Below are 22,285 nucleotides of genomic sequence, written 5' to 3'. Positions count from 1 at the left end.
TGGGGAAAATACTAAAGTAGTTAATTAGTATATATTTACAGCAGTATAAATAAAATCAACAACACACAAACAACCCACATTAATGCAGTGGCTAAACAAAAAGTGCGGGAGTTTAATTAGATTTAAAGCCTCCCATTTGGAAAGAGCGACTGCAGTCTGAAAAGCCACACAAAACACCATTAGTCTGGTTTGAGTTTGGAGGCGGTGAAGCCCACATTAACTGCTCCACAATGGAGATTATTCACCAGGGAAATACTGCGTGACTGGAGCCTAAAAGATGAATCTTATGGTTATGATTAGATTGTTGTACTTGATCTGTGCTGAATTCATTTAACTACAACTACAGTATTTGCTGCAAAAAAAACTATTCATCCATATGTCCATCTATTTATCTCTCCAGTCTGTATGTCCGTCCGTCCATCCATCCATCTATCTGTCAGTCCATCCATCCATCCATCCATCCGTACATACATCTGTCCATCCATCTATCCATCCGTCCGTCCATCCATCTATCCATTTAAACCTCAACCCATCCATCCATCTTTCTATCTATATATCTATCTATCTATCTGTCAGTTCATCCATCCGTCCCTCAAACTAGCTGTCTGTCCTTCTATCAATCCAATAGTCCATCTGGCTATCTATGCGTCCATCTATTCATTTGTCTATCCATCCTTCAGTTTATCCATTGGTTTGCTTATTCATCCATTTATCCATCAGTCTATCCATCAGTCTATCCATCCATCCGTATATCTATGCCTCAATCAATCCATCCATCTTTGTCTATCCATATATCTGTCAGTTCATCCGTTCGTACCTCAAAGTATCTGTGAGTCTTTCTGTCAGTCCATCTGTCTGACCTTCTATACAACACTCCATCTGTCTATCTATCCGTCCAACTATTCATTTGTCTATCCATCCATCAGTTCATCCATCTGTCCGTTTATCCATCAGTCTAACCATCCATCCATCCATCCATACACCTCAATCAATCCATCCGTCAGTCCATCCGTCCATCCCTCAAACTATTTGACTGTCCTTCTATCCAATAGTCCATCTGTTTATTTATCCGTCCATCTATTCATTTGTCTATCCATCCATCAGTCCGTTTATCCATCCATTTATCCATCCATCCATCCGCCCATTTAAGCAAATTGAAAACCGAGTCATCAAAAAGTGTGTTAACATAAATATAACCATCTTTATTTCAAGACCATTAGGCTATTAAAAAGTAAGGTATTTGCTGTAAATCAACAGAACAACAAAAATAATCCTGGTCATAGTACAAATAATACAAATGCAGATGGAGTTGCAGCGACAGACATTATTTTTTCATTATTTTCAACAATTGTATTGCAGCTTTGGTTGACTCTCAGAATGGCTCCTGGTGAACGGATGACGGGTTAAAAAAAACAAATAAGGAGAAACACAAATACAAGGAAACCCACTTAACATTCACAACAGGGTTAAAAACACTTCCAATAAAAATTCCAGTAAAGTTACACATACAAGCAACTTTCTCAGAGGTAGATGCAAAACAATATCATGATTTGAGTAATGTACACAAAGCCACTCGATTCGATGCCTGGAAGCACAGAACTATTTATGCCCATTGATTCGCAATATTAATCCAGTTTATTTTAACACAAATTGGCGTGATGGTTAAATAAGAAGGAAAAAAGCCTAATTTTAGCAAACCCAGTAACGTAATATTCAAGAATATGGAATTGCATGTTTGTCGAGTGTGACACAATGGACATAATTCACTTACAAACAAAATATATTTCCATTTAAGATTAAAAACATAACAAAATCGCTGAGTCCAACTTGTACTGTGCATAGAGGAGCGTACCGACAGTGACAAATAAAAGGCACGAAAATAAATTAGCACAGGTTATCATTTTACCTAAAGTATTTCAATCACAAACACTGTTTTTTTTTAAGATTTTAATATTTCTGGTATTAAGTGTTTATGTACAGTGTAACTCACATTTAACCATTCTAGAAGTCTATCTTGGCCCCATTTACTTTGAGGAAAATATGGCACTATCAAAATGCTGTTTTGTCCACAGTTTTTATCATATAGTGACACTGGCTTACCTAAATAATACCGTCCAAAAACCAGACACACAAAGAAACAAATGCAGTAGATGAACATGTTTGATTAGCTCACTGAATGGCATCAGATGAGAAGCTGAATTAGAGGATTAAATGTAAATTTGGAGTCTTTAAATTTCTTCAATATCGATGAAAACTTCTGTGGCTGTTAATATTATTATTTATTATTATTATTTTTCTTTTATCTCTTACCTCTTAGAATGCTCTCGACTCTTCTCAAAAAAGATTTGTACTGGCAACACTGGTGTATTCTGGCGCTAAGTTTATATATATTAGAATTTATTGAAGAAAATAATTGCCAATTATCAACTTTAGCTAGTATAAGTAATTACATTCTGGATCACTGCCCATAGTAAATAATACATTGGTGGCAAAAAATAGAAAAATAAAAAAAATATCTGACAGTTAATTCAACAAAAAACTAAATAAAACAAGAAAACTTAAAGTAAAACAAAAAATAATAATAAAAAAAACAAACCAACAAAACCATAAAATTTAAAATTAAAACAAAAATAACACAATAAAACAATAAAACCAAAACACAAAATAAAACAATTGAAAAAAAAATCTAACACAAAAAAACAACATTAAAGCAAAACAAAACCAATAAAAATAAAAAATAAAAATAAAAAAAATCACCAAAAACACCAATTACAACAAAAATAACAAGAAAAACAAACAAACCACCAAATAAAAAGTTCTGCAAGACCAAACAAAACAAAAACTGAATTAAAGCAAAACAAACTCAACAAAACAAAAATAACAAAAACAAGAAAACAAAAAATAAAACAATACTAAAATAAAAAAACTGAATTAAAGTAAATATTCAAAAAAAACCAAGAAAAACAAAACAGAATATTTTTATATTTTAACAAAACTAAAAACTTAAACAAAAAACTGCATTAAAGCAAAACAATCTCAAGACAAAACTAAACAAAAAAAACACAAATTAAACAAAAAAAGAACGCCAAATAAAAAATTAAACAACTAAAATCTAAAACTGCATTAAAGCATAAACTCAAAACAAAACAACACAAAATAAAACAAAAATAACAAAACTCCACAATACTAAAATAAAACAAAAACAATTAAATGAAACGATAACTCCTATAATACAAGAAAACAAACTGCACAATAATAAAATGTGACTTATTCATAGTCTCTATTCTTCATCCTGCAATCTAATGGCAAAGCAAAACTGACCATCTACAATGGTAATACTGACAACAAAACGCTGTTATGACTCCAGGATTTGTGTAATCCTTTTAGTTTTCTCTTTCGTACTACAAAATATCCTCCTCTCTTAGTGAGCAGAAAGTTCTGGGGCTCATTCTCAGTGTTTTACATTCACTGAAGTGTGTGACCTACTGGCGGAGTGTGACGCCGCGGGACGAGCCTTTAATGATGATTCCTGCCGTCAGTCTGAACTCTGGAGGGAGACGGAGGCTGGATGCTGAACACGCGGATGTTTAAGTGTGTGGCGATCTGGTTACACACACTCACGCAGTAGCGTACCAGATCAAATGCTGACAGCACCTGCCAACAGAACGAAAAATGTTAAAGCATGGCGAATGCATTTTTGATACTGCAAGATGAAAAATTCAACAGCGGCAAATCGCATGAGCGTTTTAAAAGATTTGTTTTCTAGGGTTAAGCAAAGGTGAAGATCATGCATTTAGAGTAAAATAAAAACATTTATTGAAGTCATAATTTAGTTAGCAAGAAATTTTTCTACACTTAAAATTGCACTGACACACAGCCTGTGTAAAGTTAACTGTACAAATATACTTAGTAAACATCTTTATTTGTAATTTCAATGATTATGAAATAGGTTATAATATTTGGGCATTAAAATGCTAAAGTCCACGCAAAACCTCCTTCATAATCCAATCCAGGTGAAAGAAAATGTGATCAAGTAGCTACCGAACAAAATGTGTGCTGAACCATATTATAAACATGTTAACAGTGTGTTAAATCATGTTGAAACATGCCAAAATAACCACACGTTAGGATTGCTAGCAATGAGCTGAAGCATGAACAGTTTGTGGAAAATGCTACAAATTTGTTCAAAGTGGCAGTAGTGGGTTAATTGCATGTTAGCAACAAGCCAAACATTTAAATCAGGTTATAAACTTTAAATCACGCTAGAAACCTGTTAACAACTTGATAAACCATGTTAGCCACACACAAAAAAACATGCCAGCAGCGTCCTGAATCATGCTAACAGCGTGTTAGCAGAGATTTTAATTGGTTGGCACTCTAACATCGAGAGAATTTGAGTTAACGTTTGATGGGTCAGTCTTATCACCATCTCTGCATGTGCGTTATCTTGGTGTTCTCCTGGACTCCCAGCTTAGTCTGAAGCCTCATTTTAAACATGCAACCAGAACAGCCTTTTATCATCTTCGAATTATAGCCCGCTTACGTCCTTTCCTCTCGAGGCCTGATGCTGAAAGACTTGTCCATGCTTTTATCTCGCTTGGGTTTTTGCAATTCTCTGTTCGGAGGGTTACCAGCTAATTCTCTCAAGATTTTACAATACATCCAAAATTCTGCTGCCCGTGTGTTGACACATACATCATCTCGGTCTCACATCACTCCTATACTCCAACAGCTTCACTGGCCACCCGTCAAGTCTCGCACTGATTTTAACATATAAAGCGGTTCATAGTTCTGCTCCAGGTTACATTTGTAACCTGATATCCATTTCCTCTGCCTCTTGCTGTCTACGCTCTACCTTGGGTCCTACGCTGTTTCAGCCTTCCTGCAAACTTAGCACCATTGGAGGTAAGGCGTTCTTTTTCCGTGCACCCAAACTGTGGAATGCTTATCCCACTAACATTAGGAATGCTGGTTCATTGGACAGTTTTAAGAAGCTAATTAAAACTCATCTTTTTAGGACAGTTTTTAATTTGTGATATATTACTGTGTTTTTTTTATTGTTTTACTGTGCTTTGTTGTTTTTACTTTCTTGTAAGTGATTTGGGTTTTAGAAAAGTGCGTTATAAATAAAATGTATTATTATAATTATTATTATTAGCAGTACCCAAAATCATGTGCTATGTGACAAACATGCTAAAGTGTAAAATAATGCTAGACATATGTACCAAAAAGGCTAACAGTGCACTACAATGATCAGAAATTCTAGCAATATGCTATATAACAAATATATGCCAGCAGCAACCTAAATCATGCTGACAGCGTGTTAGCAGTATCTAAAATGTTTATTGCTAAAACTAAAATACTGAATCAAAATAGAAATATGTTAACAATGTGTTACAATGTTAGATACTTGCTAAAAAATGCTATCTGTGACATAAATCATGTTCGAATTGCTAACAATGTGTTCAAACAGTAGCAGTTTGCTAAGTCATTCTAGAAAATGCTACAAATTGTTGTTAAAATGTGGTAGTAGGGTGTTAATGTTAAAAGCATGCTGGAAACAATTGTAAATCAGGTTATAAACATTCAATTATGCTAGAAACTTGTTAGCAATACGTTAAGCCATGCTAGCCACACACAAACATATACCAGCAGGGTCCTAAATCATGCTAACAGCGTGTTAGCAGAAACCAAAATCATGTACTATGTGACAAACATGCTAAAGTGTAAAATAATGCTAGATAAATGTACCAAAAAGGCTAACAGTGCACTACAATGTTCAGAAATTCTAGCAATATACTATATAACAAATATATGCCAGCAGCAACCTAAATCATGCTAACAGCTTGTTAGCAGTATCTAAAATGTTTATTGCTGAAACTAAAATACTGAATCATAATATAAACATGTTAACAATGTGTTAAAACAGGGGTCACCAATCTCGGTCTTGGAGGGCCGGTGTCCCTGCAGGGTTTAGTTCCAACTTGCCTCAACACACCTGCCTGGATGTTTTAACTATACCTAGTAAGATCTTAATTAGCTTGTTTAGGTGTGTTTGATTAGGGTTGGAGCTAAAATCTGCAGGACACCGGCCCTCCAGGAACAAGTTTGGTGACCACTGTGTTAAAATGTTAGATACTTGCTATCTGTGTCATAAATCATGTTCAAATTGCTAACAATGTGTTCAAACAGTAGCAGATTGCCAAGTCATTCTGGAAAATTCTACAAATTGTTGTTAAAATGTGAAAGTAGGGTGTTAATGTTAAAAGCATGCTAGCAACAATTGTAAATCAGGTTATAAACATTCAATTATGCTAGAAACTTGTTAGCAATACGTTAAACCAAGCTAACCTCACACAAAAATATGCCAGCAGCATCCTAAAACATGCTAACAGCATGTTAGCAGTATCTAAAGTCATGTGTCAAAAATGCTAAAATGTAGAATTATGCTAGACACATGTAACAAATGTACCAAAAAGGCTAAAAGTGCACTACAATGTTCAGAATGCTTGCAATCCACTACATAACATTAACAAGCAAATGATTATGAAACAGGAGATCATATTTGTGCATTTAAATGCTAAATCCATGCAAATTCTCATTCACAATCCAATCCAGGTGGATTATGAAAATTCTAAAAAATTTAATCAAAGGAGCTACATAGCAAAATGTGTATTGAACCATGCAATTAACATGTTAAGAGTTTGTTAAATCATGTTAAAACATGCCAAAAGTGTGCTACCTGAGCCATAACTCATGCTAGGGAAGGGTTTTAACATTAAAGTTTGCTAAATCGTTGTGGAAAATGTTACGAATGTTACAACGTGGTAGTAGTGCTTTCATTGATGTCAAATCATTCTAGCAAATAGGTAAACCTTCGAAATCAGGTTATAAACATCAAGCCACGCCAGAACCACGGTAGCAATATGTGCTAGCTACACACAAACATGTGGCAGCAGTGTCCTAGATCATGCTAACAGTGTTAGCAGTATCTAAAATATGGGTTATAAACATTAAATCATGCAAGAAACTTGTTAGCAATATGTTAAAACACAAAATAAGCCAGCAGCATCTTAAATCATACTACCAACATGTTAGCAATATCATGTATGGCAAATATGCTAGTGTTAAATCATGCATGCTTAGATACATGTAACAAATATAGCAAAGAAGGCTAACAGTGCACTACAATGTTCAGAAATGCTTACAACATGCTAAATAACATTAACAAGCCAATGATTATAAAATAGGTGATGAAGATTGTGCATTAAAATGCTAAATCTATGTGAAACCACATTAATAATTTAATTTCCCAGTGAAAGAGGTTGTTCAATGAGTCAAAAGTGAGAGCTACAGTACAAAAAATGTGCTAATATTATGTTAGAAACTTGCTAAAAAAGACATCTGTGTAGCAATTTGCTAAGTCATTGTAGAAAATGGTGCATATTTGTTAAAATGTGATAGTAATGTTCTAAATTGTTTTCAAACCATGCTAGAAACGAGGTAAACATTCTAAATCACGTTATAAATATTCCACCATACCAGACACATGTTAACAATGTTAAATAAATGTTAGTAAACTGTGTTAGCCACATGCTAAAATGCTCAAATTGTGTGGTCAACAAGTTAGTGTTATGATACATGGCAAACAAGTGTTAAAACAGGCCAGCAGTGCACCACATCTTTGTTCAGAAATGCTAGCAGTATGCTAAAACACATTAGCAGTTTGTTAACGTGCTAATCATTCTACAATCATACAAGCAGAGTATTATATCATGCTAAAAAGTTACTGAATTGAATCATACCAGAAATAGGACAACTTATACAAATAATTAGCAAAAAATTTGCAACCTACTAAACATGCCAGCAGCGTGTTTAAAGAAGTTAGTTATGTTAGAAGCATGCTAGCTTAAAACTTTTAACTTTCTAACTTCTTTTGATTTAGAGTGCACAACATGACCAGAAAAGTTTAAGGAAGTCACAACCGTGTCGATTTCTGAATGACCTCAACAGACCGTGGACGTACGCTACTGTGAAAATCTATTTCTACATACAACACTGAGCTTTTTATTTCAAAAGCAAGGAAATCCAATGTTTTCCCATCTTTAACGTACCAGAGCAACCCACAGAAGACAGTACTCATTGATGAAACTGTTGAAGTACTGATTCAGAAACAGCAGTGCCGGTCCGGTGAAAGCCAAGTCATAACGATGCATTTCACTTTTAGTCATGTGAGCAACCTGAAAAACAACAGAGATGTGACTGTGGTGACATTTAGATTATCTGATACTAATGCAGTCTGAGTCACACAGATACAAACCGCAATCAACAACGATGAGTATTTTGTGCAAAAAGGTGCAGAAAATCATATTAGAAGCAGAAAATCATACAGACTGCATGAAAGCCATAATTCTTCCTCATAGCTATTGAAACAAAGTCGAAAATTCAGGTAGAGGTGTATCAGTAATATTAAAAAGAATATTACAGAATATTACTTGTTTACTAAAGCTGTGATAATCAAAGTAAACTATAATGCATGATCTTACCACTAGTCTGTTGGTGAGTTTGGCTGAGACAAAGCCAAATGCTAAGACGTAAAGACAAGGGTGTTTCTCGAAGAGCTGCACAGATGACTTCTTGTAGATCATTAGAGCAAGTGTGATTACCACTCCTATATGGAAAGATGGAGACAAAACGCTTGTTCCCTAATTAAAACAAACATACAAACAAACAAACAAAAAAACATTGCGCCATTAATTTAGTTGCATACAGATACAGGTTTCTTTGGAAATTTAGTGCAGAATTATTATATTTTACTTAAAGAGAAATGAAACTATAACATTTTGGTTTCTTGAAATAAAGTTAACACACTAAAGCAGACACACACAAAAAAATCAGCTAGTTACAAAACAACTATTTCTCATTAAGACTTTCATTAAGAAAGATTAAGAAGATTAACAAATATATACACGGCACTATTAAAAATCCATTAAACAAATAAATACATTTACAATATTAATAGCATTACAAGTTTAAAGCTAAAAACAAATAAAAAAATATGAAAAGATGGAGACAAAATGCTTGTTCCCTGATTAAAACAAACAAACAAACAAACAAACAAATAAACAAACAGACAGACAGACAAAAAACATTGTGACATTAAATTTAGATGCATACAGTTACAGGCTGTTTTTGACATTTAGTGCAGGATTATTAATGTTTACCAAAACAGAAATAAAACAACAAAACCATTTTGGTTACTTAAAATAAAATTAACATAATAAAACACACAAAAATCATCTAGTTACAAACTAAGTAGATACATTTACAAAAATAATAATAGAATTTTTTTTAATTGTTTGAATCTAAAAAGAATGTAAAACTATGGAAAGATGAAGACAAAATGCTTGATCCCTGATTCAAACAAACAAACAAACAAACAAACAAACAAACAAACAAACAAACAAACAAACAAACAAACAAACAGACAGACAGACAAACTTAAATTATTAGTCTACTTAAACAAAAATGAAAACACAAAATCATTTTTGTTACTTGAAATAAAATTAACATAATAAAATAAAAATAATGATCTAGTTACAAACCAAGTATTTTTCATTAAGACTCAAAATGTTAATTATGAATAAATATATACACCACACTATAATAAATCCAATAAACAAATAAACACATATACAAAACAAATAAATACATAAAAATAATGCAAAAGAAGTGAAAACAAATAAATGAATTGGTGGAGCACATCATGTGCTGATTATAAAGACATTAATAAATAGATTAAGCAAACTTCTTTAAAATAATTTTTTAATTAAATGATAGAAAAGTATGCACTTTTACATTTATGCATGGAAAGACAAGAGTTTCTCATGAGTTTCTGTTTATCTAATTTAGCTTTAACTTACCGCAATAGTTGATCCGTTTTTGCCCATTCCGCCTGTAAATATAACTCGAAAATAGTTTGTGCAGGAGAAAACTGCTCCCAGAAGAGTGAAGAGAGCCGGTATTATTTTAACTTGAATATTTAGCACCGGAATCTGAAAGATTAAGAACAAAAATCACACCTTTCTTTATATAAAAGTAGTTTTTCCCTACAAATATTTAAAGAGATTGTTCATGCAGCATGTGAACTGAGCATATAATTATTTGGAAAAAAAAAAGTGAAAGAATTAAGATTTTAATTACCATAGATTGCCAGAAAGCCGTTCCTCCGATGGCAGCCAGTAAATACATGGATATGATGAAGATTTGCACCTCAGTCACATCAATTCTGCACAAGCAAACAGGGATAAATCCAATCAATTATTCTCAATAAAATACAGCGTCTTTCTTTCTTTCTGTAGTGCTTTATCTACAATACAACAGCTGTCTGAAAGCTGCCAGTTTCCCATGAGCAGACCAGAATGTTCAAACATAGTGTTTGTGTACTGATTACTGAATGCACAAATTATTATTAAGGACATTTGTCACTCACATGCCGAAGCGCAGTGTTCCAGAAACATACGTCTGCCAGTGGGCACAATAAAACATGAAGATGCCCACAAAACAACAAAAAAACATCCAGTCAGGGTAAGTGCCCAGCTGAACGGCTATACATGTGCCCAGAACCACAAACACTGCAGCAGAGAAACACACAAAAAAAACAGGAAAGCCAATTAGAAATATGTTTCACTATTATCGACTTGTAGTTTTAATAAAAAGCGTAAATTATTTTTTTTATTCAAAGATTTTCTCATGTTCGTTATTTCATGTTAAACACTTTGATTTGTTTTTTCATGCATCATTTTATTTACATTATAAATACTTTTTTGTTTTATTTCAAGTAAAATACTATGTTTTAATTAACTATATTAATTGAGATACATACTGTACATCTACTATTTAGGAATACATCTTTGCAATGGTAAAAAATATTACATGGCAAATGTTTCACTAGACCAAAATAAAATTTATTTAAATTAAACAAATAAAATAATAATAAAATGAATAAATAAATAAAATAAAAGCCTGTGTGATTTTAGCAATGGAAACTCAGGAAAATTAAATTTCAATACATATACTAGCAACACATATATTTTTAGCTATTTAAAACAAATACAAACACTTTTGTTTTCAAATGTATCTTTATTTAATTTTTTTATTTCAGGTTTAGACAATAATTCATAAACTACCTAAATGGATACACAAGTTAAAAAGATAATAATAATTTAAAAGCACATTTAAATTATTATTTTTTTAATTTCAAGTAAAATACTATGTTTAGTTCATACCTGTCAACATTGGGATGTGAAAATAAGGGATATGCCCACCATAATAAGGGATTTTACAGAATCTGTTTGGGAAACAGCATCTGTTTATCATTATGGAGCTCATCAGCTGACAGTCATACACCATTATAGGACTGTTTTGAGGATTGTATAGGATGGGTGACGGCACCTGTAATCAAAAGGAAAGGGAATCGCGCCACTTTTAATATTTATTTATAAGTGTTTTCATTCCTAAACAAAGCGAAAGCACAGAGGACTCACGTTTTAGAACAAGGGGCGACCCCTGGTGGTTCGGTGGTATGGCTTGTGTATAGGGAGGCTCGGCTGTTCAGAGAAAGACTGAAAATACGGGAGAAATACGGGAAAAAACCTTTACGGGGTAATAGCGGGATAGAACAGTAAAATACAGGAGAATACCGCGAAAAACGGGAGGGTTGACAGGTATGTTTAATTTTATTAATTTTGATACGTATATTATTTATTTAGAAATGTTTTTTTTTTTTAACATGGCCAAAGTTGGCCAAAGAAAAAAAATGAAATAAAAAAAAAAACAATAGCCTGTGTTATTTAAGCTATGTAAACTCCGAAAAAAAATTATATACTAGTAATATTATTTATTTAGTTATTTAAAACAAATGCATAGTCTTTGTTTTTAAAAAGTTTTTTTTTTTTTGTTTAAAGCTTTATTTTCTTTAGGTTTTTGGACAATATTTCACAAACTACCTGTATCAAAAAGGGCTTGAAATTGCAACTGCATTTATATATGTGACCTCAAAATATATTTGGGAGCATTTGTGCGAGTCCAAAAACAAAAATTGTGGCTGTGCGACCATTTTTCATTGCAAAATGTTAACCGCATGCACGGATTTAAGAGAAATTCACGCAAAATGCATCTTTGCACCTAAAAACGTGAAATGCAGCACTTAGGAGTAGTTAAAAGTCGTCATGTCAACTTTCTGCAGTAAACAAAGCCTGCAATGCTTGCCCTGCCTTCAAGCTCTTCTGATTGGCCCACTGCTCTTAAAACTGAATGAGAATGGATTGGTTATATCAGCTGTCAATCACTCAGCCAATGCCTTCCTTCAGAAGACAGGAGCTACAGGCGTGAAAATGTAAAGATCTGGATACGAGAGAATAAAAGTAACACTGACAGATTTAGCTTTAGAAACCACCTAAAATTACAAATAATGGCACATCTGATCAGTAATCATGTGGAGAATGTTAATCCACCATTTAGACTTTTTGAAGAGTGGATAAAATACTTCCAGTGGGTTAAAGTCTGCTATGAAAACTAAAACTATTCACTGTAAAGCCTGAGGATGGAGTTTGCAGGTAAAAGCATTTACCATATATTTTAAGCAATAGAGAAGTTCTATTTAATCCTTCATTTAACAGTCACAATGCTGTCAGTCGTGCAACTACATCGCGTACACCACAGCATAAGGGCTTGCATTCACTGAGATTAAACTATATTGCAGGCCATAAAAAAACTGTTATTGCTATTAAGATGACGTAAATCTGCAAATAATAAGTTATGTCAACCTGTGACGCCACCTATGACGCCACCTGTGGGAACACACAGTTATTATCGTTAACTCAGTTCATCGCATTCACGTCAAGCAGTACGTGCAGGGCCGGTGAGCGCAAGCAGATTTTATTGTTAGTTTTGATTAGTGTTGATTACAAATGCAATAAATCTGTTAATATAAAACTTGTAGTAACGGTGCTCATAATTTTTTTGTATGTATGACTTAATTTTTGGCTGGTGCGGCTAATTTTTTAAGATAGGAGCACAGGTGCTATCAAACAAAAAAGGTTAATTTCAAGCCCTGTGTATGGATACACTAAAAAAAATGTAGGCAAAATTTATGCAAACAATTTATTTGTGTTGAATTTAAACAAGCAAATTAAATTTTGTAATGTTCATCTTAATTTATTTGTTTAAATTCAACATAAACAAAGGGTTTACAACCCCTTAACTTAAAAAAATGTAAGTAAATTCAAGGAATCATCTTTGAATAATTTTTTTTCATTGTAAATAAATAATTTTAATTCATACATCTCTATTTAAAGACTTAACATTTAAATCTCTCTGATTAATAATACATTAAAAAGCAATAATAATACATAAAAGCAATCCAGGTGTTAAATTAGAGTAGCCAGCTGTTCTTGCAAACACAAACATGAGCAGACCTGTAGAAAGTGAGTCACAGCCGTGGTCAAACAGCTCGCCAAGCGGTGTGCTGCTATTGGTACGTCGTGCCTGCTTTCCATCTATAGCATCCAACGATTGGTAGATGAACAAACCCAAAGCACATGCCAAATATGCCCACGTTGGTGCCTGCAAAAGAGGTGAAACTGTAATAAAGCAGGCCTAAATGTAACTTTGTAACCAATAATACACCACATTTCAACAAATGTGCTTATGAATGTGTTATTTTAGCTCTTACAAGCCTAACTGTAGATACTAATGGTACATGGAGGGAGAGAAGGTGTCCGATTGCAGACTTAAGCAATGTAGATGTTTTCCATAGCAGCGGGACTCATAAGGCTGCTATAGTTGATAAACAGAGACTGTTCCAGCTGACAGAACAAGCTGTGTTTGACAATACACAAGATCTTATTGTGCTGTTAAACAGACCTTAATTACCTCATCGGATGAGCTCAGAATATACTAAATTACAGTCTACACTGAACTTATGTGAGGCAAGGTGAGAAGACAAGCCAAGACTTTAATGCAGACGATACGTAATATTTACAATTATACAATAACTGATTTTAACATATGAAGAGTTCAGATGCAAAACCTCTAAATGCCGTCTGTGGAATGTAATTCATAATAAAGTCAATAAAAAGTCAATATCTGAAAGAGACCTACCTGGACATAACATCAATTTCATTTTCAGAGTAAAACAAAAACTGATATTAAAATGTCAGTGTTCAAATTATAACGAGTTGTTAAAATGTTTAAAGTCAATAACTAATTATAAATTCTGATTATAAAATCTAAGCTGGATATAAAAATAGCAGCAACTGTAACAGATACTGCATATTAAGGTTAAAATTAATCTTAATCAATTAAAGCCAATTAAAATAAACCACATTTATATAGACCACATTTATATAGTCATCGCTAAAGCAGCAACTAAATATTTATATTATTTATAATTTATTTATAAATATTTAAAATATTTATAATATTTATAATTAAGATTAAAATTTAGATGTACAAAAATACAACATTCAGAAAATAACTTAGAACTAAATATTTAGGAATGAACTAAAAAAATTAAAAATCTAAAAAAAAAAAATCACAACCTATAAATAAAATGTGTAATCATTAACAGTCACAAATTCAATTATATCAAAATTAACACTAAAATCTAGATAAATAAGCGTATCGATAACTAATATTATCAAACATGTTTTAAATATAGATAATTAAAACTAATATTTAAAAATTCATAATTATTATACATGTGTGTGTGTATGTGTGTATGTATATATATATATATATATATATATATATATATATATATATATATATATTACAATAATTATAATACATTTTGATTAAACTAGCTATTTGAGAGAAAAAATAAACCTAATTTTGTTTTAGTGATGCCAGCTAACGTACTAGTAATAATAATAAATCAATGAATTTAGATTTTCAAATAAATCTTTTTTTAATGTTTGTGTGTGCTCAATACTGATATTAAAATACCTAATCATTCCATTAACTGCAGAATATCCTTTAATATCTGCAATCAACATTATGACAGCCAGCAAGTGAAAACACGTAAACTCAATTTACTCTTACAGTTGATCCAAAGCATCATACCATATATTCTTATTTAATGTCATGTCAGCAACAACGGCTATCTTCATGACACAATTCATTAAAAATAAATACAATAAAAACCACAAACAAGGCCATGGAGGAGCTCAATCCAGCCTCTCTCGACTCTGAAGTCGCTGGTTGTGGAAATTAAAATTGACTCAAAAAAACTAAATGAATATGACTGGCAAGGAAAATTCGGAAATGTGGCTTAACCGGCGTACTAAGAGCATGCGGAAAATAAAATAAAAACAAACAAACAAGATAAATTAGAAATAATTTTTAACGTTAATATATAATTAAAAGTCTAAAAGAATTACCAAACACTTTTTATATACCTCATACTTCTTAAAAACATTGTGCAATTCTGAGTGTGTTCCACACAAGTGAGTGGGCTTGACAAACCACCTATTGAACACAATCTCCCCTCGTTCCTCCCAAACAAACAAAAATAAACACAGACTTGTAGACTTAGCAACTGAGACTACTCATAGCATTTATATACTGCTACGCTCTGCTGATTTGAAGTGCTTCTTTTATCCTCACTTGTAAGTCCCTTTGGATAAGAGCATCTGCTAAATGAATAAATGTAAACATACATTTTTTTTTCCTAGTAAAAATTTGCCGAATATCTCATTAAGAGAATAATGCTCATTATTCATCTAATAAAAAAACCTTTTGCAGTCATTAAAAGTGGGACAGTCCAACGAAATATGTTTTACAGTAAGATTAAATTTGCTGAACAAACTCGAGTGGATTCTTTAACTTTAAGCAAAAATATATATATAAATAAATAAATAAATAAACTATGAGAAAGTGTTAAATTAATTTTTTTCTTTAATTTGTTTCCCAATTGATGTTTAACAGAGCAAGGAATTTTTCACAGTCTTTCCTGTAATATTTGTTTCTTCTGGGTAAAGTCTTATTTGTTTTGTTTCAGCTAGAATAAAAGCAGCTTTTTAAAAAGCAGTTTAAGGTAAATATTATTATCCCCTTAAGCAATCTTTTTTGTATTGTCTACAGAACAAACCATTGTTATACAATGATTTGCCTAACTACCCTAATTTGCCTAATTAAGTAAGTTAAGCCTTAAATTTGCATGTTAAGCTGAATACTAGCATCTTGAAAATTATCTTGGCAAATATATCACAGCAAAGATATAATAAATCACTTATTAGAAATCAGTTATTAAATTATGTTTAGAAATGTGTTGAAAAAAATATTTCCATTAAACTAGCGGGAAATTTCCAAATTGTGGAAGAAATATACAGGGGGTGAATAATTCTTTCACTTGTATGTCCAATATGACACAAGGTAAAAATTACTAAATAGAATCTAGTCTTAAAAAGTATTAAAAATCTGTTTCAATTAATTAAATTAGGGCTGGGCCAATAAAATGGTATCAGTATTTATTGACCGTACACCATTGCCAATAACAATTTAAAAAAATGCATTTTCCAGGCGCACATTTCAACTTTCCAGAATGTCAGGTGCGCACCGCAATTTATGCAAGTAGGACTAACCAATCTGCTTCAGTACTTCACAGTTTGTATTGTTGCAATAGGTGTTTGAATAATGATGGTTAGTTTCTTTACTTGAAAGCTCAGATTTGATTATCATAATTTGTTTTGTTAATAGAGTTTGTGGTTTACTGTGTGATTATTTAAGACACCTTACAGATGTTGATCAACCTTAAAGTTTGATTTGATTGTTCAGCGTTTACACTTTATCACTGCACACACTTTGTAACATTTATTAAGAGACGACATGGTTTTCACACCAAAATTCATCCTACCACGGCTACATTACAGCTTCTCATTTAAAACATTCAGTTGTTTTTTTTTTTTTAATAGTGGTTAATAATCGAACCAAAACGTATTAAAAGTTAAGTGAATAATAACAGCACAAACTTTTCTGTAACTGTAGTAGTGCTGCACGTTATTTGTTAACCCTTTAAGGCAGATCTGTGTAAAAAAAGGCCTGCCGCTACAGCTGGAAAAAATCCTAGAGGAAACACTGGACAAGATTTGTTTATATTATTATTTTTTGACTATTAAAACTTTTTGCCTTAGTAATGTTGGTAAATTAAAATAAAATGGTTAAATAAAACATCTTAATATCCCTAAATGGATTGTAAAAAACAATAGTCAATAATTATCTATACTGAATGATATTAAATATTATATATAAAATTTTTTTAGCTGTACTTCCCAGCCCTAAATTCAATTTAAATAGTATTTCATAAAATTTACTAAACACCTATGTATCCCACTCCTCTTGCGGAGTTAATCTGTAGCTTTACCCAGTAAAACTAGAGCTCACAACTGACTGTAAATATTACCTGTTCAGTGGCAGTAGGGCAGTAATAGACCAGTATCAGAGTACTGACAATATTAGTAGCGAGTCCCACGATAGTGATGAGGTTTGGGGCCATCCAGAGAGGCACTTTGCTAACCAGCCAGCACCAGAATCCCTGCATGAAGGGCTCCAGAAGGGAGCGTCCCTCACTGCTGTAGCGGTGCTCCTCCAGCCTCTTCAGCTGCTGCCGGGACAGACGGGCCACGGGCAGCTCCATCAGCCGGGTCAGTAGACTGGGACCCTCTTCTGTAGCTGCTACGATCGGGTCACGGGGTGCCGAGGAGCTGCTGTCAGAATCAGAGCGGGCCCGGACGGGTCTCTTGTGGGAGCTCATGACTCTCTGGGTGGATGCGGGGAGTGCTGAATCCACAATGAGCTTATAGGATTAGATCTGTGGGGAACACAATTATTTAGATATATACACGTTCATGTGGAACAAGTACTCTGACACTTCTGGACAACAAGAATATATGATTAACAGGATGTTATTCAGGGGTGGAGTAATAACTGGTATTTGGTAAATGATTTCCACACCTAAAGGTAAGTTACACTACAGTTTTGCTCAAGGACAAGTAAGAACTTGAGAGATTAAATGGCATGAGCACAGTTTTGTCTTGCTAAAACAAATTTAGCTTTATAATATAAATAATTAATTAACATGACAAGCCATATTAATATACATGCACATCATATAGTTGATGAAAGACACATTTTTAGCACTGCTGTGAATTTTTTTTTACTTTTTCAAACATTTCCTCAGTGCTGTTTAGCTTAGCAAGTACATTTTTTACAGTAATTCCTATTTTCTTATTCTCCTGTAGAAAGTCTTATTTGTTTTAGTTTAACTGGAATAAATGCTGTTTTTATTTTTTCAGGGTCAATATTATTAGCCCCCTTAACAAATACACTCAATATTTTTTTTTGATTGGCTACAGAAGAAACCAATGACTTGCCTAGTTAACCTAGTTTAAATTGAACTGAATTCTAGTATCTTACAAAATAACTAGGAAAAACATTTAGGTATTTTTTTATGACATAGAAAAACCAAATTAGTTTTTAGAAATTAGTTATTATTTTTAAAATGTGTTACAAAAAAATAACTTAATTATTAACTTAATATCACTTAATTATTTTAAACAATTAAAATTTCACGAGAAGATTTCAAAATTTCACCTTAACCACAAACGTCATACATGTATGTGAAATGCACATATAATACAAGTACAGACAAAGACAACAGTAACTTAACCAACCACCACCCTAATAAATGAAATGTAAAAACGTTGGTTTAAAAACTGTATAATTCACAGTTATGCAACAAAGAAAACACTATTTTTGTAATTTACAGGATTGTTATATTTAATATACATTATATATATATATATCGGAAATACTAGTATCTTGTTAAATAAATAGTAAAATATTAAGCAATATACCTTTATGGCATAGAAAAAACTAATTAGTTTTTAGAAATTAGATATTAAAAATGTTCTGTTAAAAAAAGTCCTGGAAAAAAATATTCTCTTCATTAAACAGCACTGAAATATTTAACATTTCAAAAGAGGATTAATAATTAGGACTTCAACCACTAACGTTGTAAATGCATGTGAAATGCACATATAATACAAAACGTACAGACATAGGTGCACTTAATACACTAAAACCAACAGTAACTAAACCAACCACCACCCTTAATAAATTAAACATAAAAAGTTGGTTTAAAAACGTGTTAAATGCTCACAGTTATGCAACAAAGAAAACACAATTTTTGTCTTTTACAAGTTAGTTCGTTATATTTTATATAGATTATCAAATATTTTAAATTAAATTTTGATCATATTATTTAAACAGACATATAAACACATTACATCTGATACACGTACATGGGACATTCTACCACAAAAATTATCTGTACTTAAAATCAAATCATAAATACAGCGAATAAAAGGTTTATTCCAAAAATTCCTACATTGGACTAATGGTTAATTTCTGCGAGTTGTTCTGTAAAGGAATATGTCCTTCATTTGGATCTCAGGTTTTTTTCTCTTTATTAAAACACTTTACAAACCCTATCATTGTCCTCAGTCCAATTGAACCTACAGCTTTAATAGCTTTGTTATGCTAAACACTGTGAATTTAGGGGAAAAAAACCTTCAGTAATAGCAAACTTTAAGCTGTTATCATTCACATCAATTGATTAAAAACATGAAATTATAAATAAATTCTACAAATAAATAAATGCTACAAATATATCATACAAAGAGGTGCCGTAGTGGCGCAGTAGGTAGTGCTGTTGCCTCACAGCAAGAAGATTGCCGGTTCAAGCCTCGGTTGGGTCAGTTGGCATTTCTGTGTGGAGTTTGCATGTTTTTCCTGCGTTTACGTGGGTTTCCTCAGGGTGCTCCGGTTTCCCCCACAGTCCAAAGACATGCGGTACAGGGGAATTGGGTAGGCTGAATTGTCCGTAGTGTATGAGTGAGCGAGTGTGTATGGATGTTTCCTAGAGATGGGTTGCGGCTAAAAGGGAATCCGCTGCTTAAAATCATGCTGGATAAGTTGGCGGTTCATTCCAATGTGGCAACCCCAGATTAATAAAGGGACTAAGCCGAAAAGAAAATGAATTAATGAATATCATACAAAGTAGGCATGGGCCGGTATAAGATTCTGACTGTATGATAACCTTGGATAAAAATATCATGGTATTGTGATTACTGTTCTAAAATATAATCTTTTTAAATGTCTGGGTAAAAAACAACAACTTATTTCCCCTTCGAAAATAACATACTTTATTTTTTAAAAGACTTAAAATATTTCAGAGCAGTAAACATGACAGGCTAAATAATGAAAATAAATCACTGACTTTTAAAACAGCATCTCTGGATATGTAGTGTTCAGATGCAAAAACCTCTAAGTGCCGTCTGAAATTTCCATTGAAAAGGAACATTAATCTCAGCCTCCTTTGTTAATGTTGAGATATTTCACTTTGAAGACCAGGAAAATGACTTATTCTTTGCCATAAACGTAATACTACTGAACACTCACAAAGGAGGAAAATTTTAGACGGGATTTAGAGGTTTTTGCATCTAAACTCTTCATATCTTCCCTGACTAGGATACTGTTGTTCTAAAAATAAATAAATTAATTAATTAATCAATAAACAAAGTAAATAGAAATCTTACAGTTACCTTAGGAACGGTATTATAGAAAATTTGGGCAGTTTGTATTATATGTATTAAATTAAAATACAATACTTGCAATACACGTTTAAGTCTTTGACTCGAAAGTGACAACATTTGACGGAGAAGAAGCTGACAGTGATCAAGGATGTATTCTTTCATTAAATTGTATGATTTTGTGCTCGTTTTAGCATGTTTGTGTGTGTGTGTGTGTGTGTGTGTGTGTGGACGACAAGTTTAAGTCAGGCCCTGTCTTTTTTTTTCCCAAGTGAAAATTTACTTTTTCTGGTAGAATGTCCCACATAATATTAAAACATTTTTAGATTCGGTTTTGGCTGTGATACTAACAGTTTCCGTTTGCTTACGCTCCACCTCAGAATACACCTGATACTACAGGAACAGATAAGATAAATTATGCACAAACACCTAATAAATGCACTGATATGGGATGTTTTATGACATACTCACCTGATGACTGTATTTATGAGATCTGTAACAGCCCATTAACACGCTTCTGCTGAATGATGACGTCAGCTTGACAAAAATCCTTTAAGTGACGTCGTCAGCTCGATAGCGATCTGTCAAACGTGTCAGGAAACATCAGAATTTGTAATAACTGTTTACATACAGCAATTTCAGAGGCAGTGTCATGAATAAAGTTAGTCTCGGACAAACTGTACCTTTGTTTACGTGGTGAAGATGTCTTTTCTCCCTGCAGCATTACACTGGAGATACCCGTGTGATGCTAAAAGTTGAATTCTAATATAAATGATGAACAGATCAAACAAAGAAAAGGCGAGACGAAGAAATGTTGAAGACAGCGGAGAAAAGGGTTGGGTGAGCGATTGATAACCGACGACAGCTCAAAGCCGCAAAACGGCGTGGATGAGATGCAGAGGCGTGAAAAGCGCTTCAATAACGCAATGTCAACGCCTTCCGGAAGTAGCATTTCAAAATAAGAGTATATTTATTATTTACTTCATTGACATGTATTATTAGAGTTAACCAGATGTTTTGGTTTTTACATATGATAAAATAAATATGGGATAGTAACACTAAGAAGTCATTTATTAGCACACCAATAAAAAAGCACAGTATTGATTCCAATGCATGTTAACAGTACAAAACTAATTGAAATATCAAATGAATACCAATAGGTTAAAATGACTTTTACAGTTTTTAAATAAATAAATAAATAAATTACTGTATTTTATACTGCCGTTGTTCTACTAAATTTTCAAACTCCTTTTCCCGTGTAAATTGCTCTAAATGGGATAAAAGGTAACAAAACTAAACAGCGCCACCTAGGCCTGTAGATTTAAAACTTCAACTCCCTTTGGTATCAAAATTGTAGTAGGATTTAATATTTAATACAAACCATTTTATCTATCTATCTATCTATCTATCTATCTATCTATCTATCTATCTATCTATCTATCTATCTATCTATCTATCTATCTATCTATCTATCTATCTATCTATCTATCTATCTATCTATCTATCTATCTATCTATCTATCTATCTGTCTGTCTGTCTGTCTGTCTGTCTGTCTATCTGTCTGTCTGTGATTACTTATCGGTCGGCTTGAGGTCAGGCTCTAAGGACTCTAAATTCTAAATTAAACTCAA

General features: G+C 32.7%; 1 protein-coding gene across 5 annotated transcripts; it reads right to left on the bottom strand.

Moving 5' to 3' along the window:
* Positions 1-1,177: 1,177 nt before the first annotated feature.
* cept1a (choline/ethanolamine phosphotransferase 1a) lies at positions 1,178-21,595 on the bottom strand. 5 transcript variants are annotated; one of them, XR_012383749.1, is made up of 10 exons: positions 21,338-21,544; positions 21,126-21,235; positions 17,465-17,872; positions 13,479-13,626; positions 10,493-10,634; positions 10,204-10,288; positions 9,924-10,055; positions 8,547-9,414; positions 8,115-8,240; positions 1,178-3,654 (listed from the first exon to the last, which is right to left on the bottom strand). XR_012383749.1 is itself a non-coding variant. In NM_001144792.3 (10 exons), the coding sequence occupies exons 3-10, from the start codon at positions 17,813-17,815 to the stop codon at positions 3,517-3,519; spliced, it is 1,281 nt and encodes a 426-aa protein (NP_001138264.1). In that variant the 5' UTR covers positions 17,816-17,872; positions 21,126-21,235; positions 21,338-21,595. The 5 variants fall into 5 exon arrangements, 2 of the variants coding, with proteins under 2 accessions (XP_073765691.1, NP_001138264.1); XR_012383748.1 differs by having other exon boundaries at positions 8,547-9,088; NM_001144792.3 differs by having other exon boundaries at positions 3,517-3,654; positions 8,547-8,705; positions 21,338-21,595.
* Between the last annotated feature and the right edge of the window lie 690 nt (positions 21,596-22,285).

Source organism: Danio rerio, chromosome 8, assembly GCF_049306965.1.
Source record: "Danio rerio strain Tuebingen ecotype United States chromosome 8, GRCz12tu, whole genome shotgun sequence".
NCBI lineage: Eukaryota > Metazoa > Chordata > Actinopteri > Cypriniformes > Danionidae > Danio > Danio rerio.
This window is presented reverse-complemented; position numbering and strand designations above follow the sequence as displayed.

Coding starts and splice junctions, on each gene's coding strand:
- cept1a (NM_001144792.3), bottom strand. CDS start 17,815: ATGAGCTCCCACAAGAGACCCGTCCGGGCCCGCTCTGATTCTGACAGC. Junction 10,289..10,492: donor GGAACACTGCGCTTCGGCAT/GTGAGTGACAAA, acceptor TTGCTTGTGCAG/AATTGATGTGACTGAGGTGC. Junction 10,056..10,203: donor CGGCTTTCTGGCAATCTATG/GTAATTAAAATC, acceptor TTAATCTTTCAG/ATTCCGGTGCTAAATATTCA.